The 6,646-nt window shown below is 39.0% G+C and overlaps 1 protein-coding gene across 1 annotated transcript in view; it reads right to left on the reverse strand.

The window, feature by feature from the left end:
* Window positions 1-110: 110 nt before the first annotated feature.
* The window catches only part of LOC101852435 (putative ferric-chelate reductase 1 homolog), a gene marked incomplete at both ends in the record, with an annotated part of 22,035 nt that continues 15,499 nt past the window's right edge, over window positions 111-6,646 (reverse strand). Inside the window, 4 exon segments of the mRNA XM_005108499.2 lie at window positions 111-251; window positions 674-830; window positions 1,955-2,093; window positions 4,974-5,040. Coding sequence (XP_005108556.2) covers window positions 111-251; window positions 674-830; window positions 1,955-2,093; window positions 4,974-5,040 — 504 coding nt within the window.

Genomic DNA, 6,646 nt, shown 5'->3' on the forward strand with positions numbered 1-6,646 from the left:
AGAAAGAAAGAAGGAAAAGAAAGACACATAAACAATCAAACATATTTCTTCGACATACAAACATACACACTACACTAGCAACAAATCACTACTTCCAGTACAGGTCTCACCTTTTTGCCTACACTTCAGGATCTCAAATCCCACGTGCCAAGCCAGCTGAACGGCCACCCACACACCCAGAACAGCAAAGCCAAATTCTCGAACCTCAGACCTCAGGTAGCTGATATCAAACGCCAGAAACATCGTGATGCCTGGGTGAAAAGGAACAAAAGGAATTTCTACATCTGAAAAAACTCACAAAAGTAATAAGAGATCAGATAAAACAAAATAAAATAGAGCAGATGTACCTATGATTTACACTGAACTGAACTCAAATAAAAGCTGCAGAGGAGTCTACCTATATCATTTACAATAAACTGTACCTAAAAAGAAAGGTAACAAAAACTAAACAAATAAAAAACTAAACTAAACAAAAAATTACATCAGAGTAGACGTACTGCAAGATCAGTACCCCCTGAGCTCTCTAGCGTGTGGCATGTGGGGGAACTAAACAATACATTTGCGTTCAAGGAGAAACATCATATATTTATGATATATGCTGTTTTAAACATCCTGCAGGGTAGAAAAAGAAAGGTGGTGCGCTGTAGATGGGCAGGTGGGGAGTGTAACTGACCGGCCAAAATGTGAGAAGCCTGGCCCAAAAACCAGTGGGCCCAGTTAAAGACCGGCCGAAGTGAGTTGTCGAAGCCTGGACGTAGAGCACCTCCAATGACCTGTAGACTGACCAGTGCAGTCACCGTGAGGCCTACGTATGCGTGAGGATCTGCAGCCTGAGGGGGAAGGGAAGTTGAGGGGAGGTGGGTGAGGCATTAACATAATCAAATTATGGAGATTATAGCAGTGAGAGTAAGGTAAGAAGAGAGAGGTGGTTGGACGGACTGATGGAATGGATGGATGGACGGACAGACAGACAGAACAAACAAGCAGGTAGGCAAGCACTAAGACAGAGATTTGGGGGGGGGGGGGGGGAGAAATTGGGAGGGTAAATTAAGGGGGGGGGGGGGGGGGCAAGATAAGAGGGAGGCATAGAGATGAAGAAAGGCAAAAAGGTGGGGAGGGGGGAGTGGTTGGTCAAAATGAAAGAAAGCGAAATAATAACTTATAACTCCATAGAAAATATGGGCCTAATAAGATTATGAAAAAAAAAATTCAAACTATTTATTCTTCACTTATGTTAAGCCATTGATTTGAAGTCTACAATAGGATGGCCCAACAAGATGTGCCTGGATTCTGACAGAAATAGGTTTGGAGAATAAAATCATTAGAAAGAAGTACATTGTTTGTTCACTTGCAGACTGTTTGATCATCTCACCGAGTTTAAACAAAATGCTTTCACATACTAAGAGCTTTTTTTACGCTGGGAGAAAACAATATGGACAGAGAAATAAAAAGGAAAGACAGAGAGTGCAGAAGGAGAAATTACCAGTAAATCCATCTAACCGCCCACATTAATCTTACAATTTTTGTAGTAAAAATACAAATGTTGTACATGATTTGATCTCTTTAGAAGAAGCACTACTTTTAACCCTGCCCGTGAGATCCAACAACGTATGGTTGAGTTATATCCTATCAAAAATATGGAAACACTCAATACAGCATCTTTTTCCGCTTTAGAACACTTTCACTTTACTTTAAATACTTTACTATTTCTTATCCAGAAGTAATTTGACATCAGGCCCTTCGGCTTGCCCACTTGAGAATGAAACTCACATCTTTTGTACATTTGACAAAGACGGTAACCACATAGGCCAACACTGGAATGGAATTCATAATAATACACAAAAGTGTTCAAAAGCTAAAATATTACCAGCAAGCTTTGTCTCACACACAGGCTTGCAAATATTTATACAAAGAAAGAAAAGAGAAAAAAAAAAAAAAAGAGTTCCCAAATAACCTCCTGAATTCCTGGCCCGAAGTGAGCAAAGACGAGGATGATTCCAATAACAGTCAAAAGGAAAACAAGGATGGCTACTCCTCGGTGGAGCTGGAACCAAACTTTGGTGCCTCCCACTCTCTTCTCTGATAGCCAGTCCCTGTGAACAAATACAGTGGATATCAGAAAATTCTCTCCAAGGGAGAAACACAACGAAAATGTATTAAAAGCATCAACGCAAGAAATATAATACAGTCGAACCTGTGTAAGACGGCCACCCATGGTAAAGCAGAAAAGTGGCCATATAAGACAGGTGGCCGTCCGTCTTAGGCAGGACTGATCAAGATGAAGAAAATAAACTATCCCTTTCTGAGGTCCCAACCGAAGGTGGCCGCATTGTTGCTGTTGTTGTTGTTTTCGGTGGGGTATTGTTTTTCATTTCTTTTTCTTTTGTAGCTACTTTTGTGGAAGAGTAATAATATAACGAAACGTGCCTGACAAGGAGGACCAAGTGTTATGGTAAAACAAACACATGGGTCGCCACCACTCGAAGAACAAGCGACGCTTCTGTCACAAGTTAATGTTGACGTCCATTGTTACTTTGTTACAGACTGGGTAAACAGTGACCACTCATCTCACTTACAATTTGTGTATGAGTTCTGGGCGGGGCTTATGGGTTATGAGGGATCACATGCTTACCTCATCAGCAGGTGAAAATGTGTTACCTATTGGTCAGCAGTGGGAGGGATCTATGCAACATGACTGGTTGGAGGGACTACCGAACAATAACCAATAACAACAGGTGATTGGATTATGACGTTTCGCCCACAACACCAGGGGCCAACGCACAATTTTTGACAAAATGTCATGGAGTCACTAAGGTGGCCGTCTTAGACAGGTGTCATTGCTTGATGTGGTTGGCCTGGGGTTGTGTGTTAAAATATTGTGGCCGCGGCCGCGTTGGGCAGGTGCCCCTTTTACACGGTTAAATTATATTTAAAAAACGCAAGGGGGGAAATGGAAAGTGGCCGTTTGTACAGGTGGCCGTCTTATAGAGGTGGCCATCAGGGCAGGTTCAACTATACTTTAAAAAATTTGGGGCAAACATGATTTTCGTCAACACTACCAAGCAGTAGCTTCAATAAATTATTCATTTAACTCCTCATCTCTGGCAGGCCGCTCCCAACGTCATAAGTGACGCATCTTGATGAAATCAGGTGCTCGTCAAAATACTTAACTCTTTGAACCCCATCAGATGCTGGGAGCCAGTACTAGTGACAACTGTTTTGTTTTATTAAGTGCTAGCTTTTTGCTCGTTTTTCGGAACTATTCCAGAACCAAGTTTTTTAGTAATGACTATAAACCTTTGTTTCCGCTATTTAGAAGTTGAAGGCTAGCTTCTGGGGTTATAATGAGACATAGTGCACCAGGTTTAGGTGACTAAAGAAAAAACTTCGGGAAACGGTGGAAAAAAAACCAGGGCTTAAAGAGTTAAATTGAAAAAAACCCGCATTTTTCTGCCAGTTGAAGAATTTTTCTCGAATTTGTGTTTTTAAGCTCAACATTTTTAATGTCCATTTAATAACACATTTCAGTGTGGATTTCACTTAAAAAACACTGATTCACGGCACAAATTTTGCAGGTTTCCAAGGTTTATCAAGCTTTGGAAGTATCAAACTTTGGTGGCCATTTTCTCGTTAATTTTACCTCTGAAACCAGGCGACCCCACCTCCTTTAATAACAAATGTCTCGACTTCTATTCAAGATAGATTGGTATTTTTTCCATCCAAAGCAAGGCAAATTAGCAAGCTCTAAGCTGATACCAATAACTCCACATTCCAAAAATTGATGAGCGCCTGATTCCAACGCATCGTAACACATTAACCCTATCCGTACACGCTGGGGTCATTTTGCACCTCCGCAGTTGTATTCTTCACATTTTAGAATACTTATAGTACAAAGATCACTTAAAAATTTTCAGTATTTCCCCAAAAAATCATTTTGTTAGACTGCTATGCAAAGGATACGGATCGGATTAACGAGTAAATTTCCTCTTTGAAAGTGGTGGCACAGAGTATACCACGTCGTGTGGAAACAAGAGTAAAACACTACGTACGGATGGGGTTAATTTTCAGCATTTGTTGAAAACATGTCTCTTTTACCTCGAGTTCATTCATTAGATATAAAACTATCAAAATAGGTTCACTTGTTTTGATTTAAAGACCAGTTTAGTGGCGCATATATATACCATTTTTATATTTCGTAATAAAAAAGTTCACTGTGGGTTTATCCCCCTTGGAGATAAAAAAAACTTTAAGAGACTGGAAGTAAAGTAATTGAAAGCTGTACAAGCAGGTAATATCTTCAACAGGAAAAAAAACCCACATAGAGCAGAAGCATGAATTTCACTTAGATGAAAAGTCAATGAGTGGCAACATGGCAAAGTGAATTATTGGTCTTTTTAAATAATACATAATAGTAATATTGTTATACTTTAGAATTACACAGTCCAATCTGACATTTTTGACCATTTCGAGTTACTAAGACCATGACGTCTGACAGCAACGGTTCTGTCTGCTCTACGAAAATCGTAAGATTATTCAGAGCCGTTATAAAGAATTGTAATTAAAAAAAGCTCGACATGTTGTGAAACTCAAAATATTTTACATTAGATCTCTCAAAACTAGGTATGGAGCAGAGAGAACCTTGTAATTCTGAGATAACAATATATAGGCAAACAATTTCCGTGTGAAATGAAACACCTTTTTAAGCCGTTCAAGTTCATGACTCTCATCATCATCATCATCATCATCGACATCATCATCATCCTTATAATTATCATCATTACTATCATTATTACTTTTCTTTTAATAATAGTAACATCAGTAACAATAAAAATAACAATAATAATAATAATAATAATAATAATAATAATAATAATAATAATAATAAAATAATAATATAAATAATTTATATTCTAAAACCAGAACAAAACAAACAATGAAAAGAAAACCAGTAACTTAATTAGTCTGTGACGTACTTGTAGTGTCTGGAAAGAACTGTGACCAGGCCAGTCAGGAAGATCCAGGCGACCAGCATGACAGCCGCTGAAATAGAAGGTTACGCGCCATAAATGATTACTGGGAGGCTGGGGGGGGGGAGAGAGAGAGAGAGAGAGAGAGAGAGGGTTTGACATCGACATGGATACAATACACGTTCTGTGGTCTGTACACAGCTCGTAAGAGTCTCTCCACCATCTCTATATCTTTGAAGACAACAAGACTATAGGCAAGAGGGAATTCGTCTTCCAATTTCGTCAGCGAAGTCATTATGTACCCCCGTTCTCTTTGAAAATTTCCACAATGTTTTGTCTTCTTCAAGTAGAAATCTTCGTGGAAACGAAATCCTTTCCATTCCGCGCTTTTCGATTTGGACAAAGCGTTGTCCAGACTGCCGTTTTTCTGAGAGAATAAACCGGCACAATCCACATCTCGGATATCATATAATTGATACATTTGCTCAAACATTTCCCTACTGACTGAATCTCCCTTGGAGATATCCATGGACATGGCAATAGCACGCCAAGAGTTGAGAGAATCTAGTAATGACATCCGGAAAATCACTAAAACTAAAACAAAACAACCCGCAATAAGACACTTACGAAGTGAAATAGTCCTCATGTCTGCAAAAGAAGGTCCGGCGAAACGCAACACTGAAAAACAATCTTCATTGGATCCAATCTGCAGAGTCATATGGTCCGCTTCGCAAAGAACCGAAATATCGTAAGAGAGCACAGTCTCGGTGTATCATATAATTTACGTCTTTGGATCAACATATCAGCATGTTTGAAAGATAGCCGTCTTTTGTTACCTTTTGAATTACCCTACAACATGTTATTCTATTATTGCGTTCTTCGTTTACTTTGTTTTTGGTTGCTTTTTTAAAGTTTCGTTTTTCTTTATATAATATTACTATTACAATTTGTTTGACGTCATCAGCTCTTCCAACAATAGCCTCGAATGCAAACTACATAATGTATAGACAGGACACACATGTCTGTTCTATTTCTCGTATTGAGAAGACTATAATATACTATATTATAATAAATATCACTAGTACCTAATAAGTGAGAAAAAAAAATTCAAAAATCACCCCCAAGCTATGTACTGAATATCTGCAAATGGCGAAAAGGCTAAGTGAAGAGTTGAATGTGAGAAGAAGTCGTCTTGAGTGAATCCGTAATAAAATAACTTATAGTCTTCTGATGAGCATCTTAGTATAAAATATTTCTATCATTAGAAAGGGAGTGGATAGAGTTCGAAAAGTATAAACAGAATAGAGGAGAAGCAGAGAATCAAACAACAATAAATGTTTGCCTATCGTATCACGATCGCCCACGGCCTCCCCCACAACTGTCACGACTTTGCATTAACTCAATAATCCCAAAATCGTTCGAACAACGTCACATACTCCTCAGTAGTGTAACTAACTCAGGGTTTTAACTCACTGTTTGAGCCACTCCGCTATGGACAATAAATAACGTAGTCAGCACCTCCCCCCCCCCGAGAAAACGGTCTTTTTTTCCATGCAGAAATACAAATCCATGCCTTCCAATGTGTTACACCAAAACACTTAACTGGTTGAAACCTTTAAAAAATGACCCTGTATGGAATTCTTTGTCTGTCTGCCTCTCTCTCCACCCTTCTAATTCTA

The sequence above is a fragment of the Aplysia californica genome, unplaced genomic scaffold (genome assembly GCF_000002075.1).
Source record: "Aplysia californica isolate F4 #8 unplaced genomic scaffold, AplCal3.0 scaffold00694, whole genome shotgun sequence".
Taxonomy (NCBI): Eukaryota; Metazoa; Mollusca; class Gastropoda; order Aplysiida; family Aplysiidae; genus Aplysia; species Aplysia californica.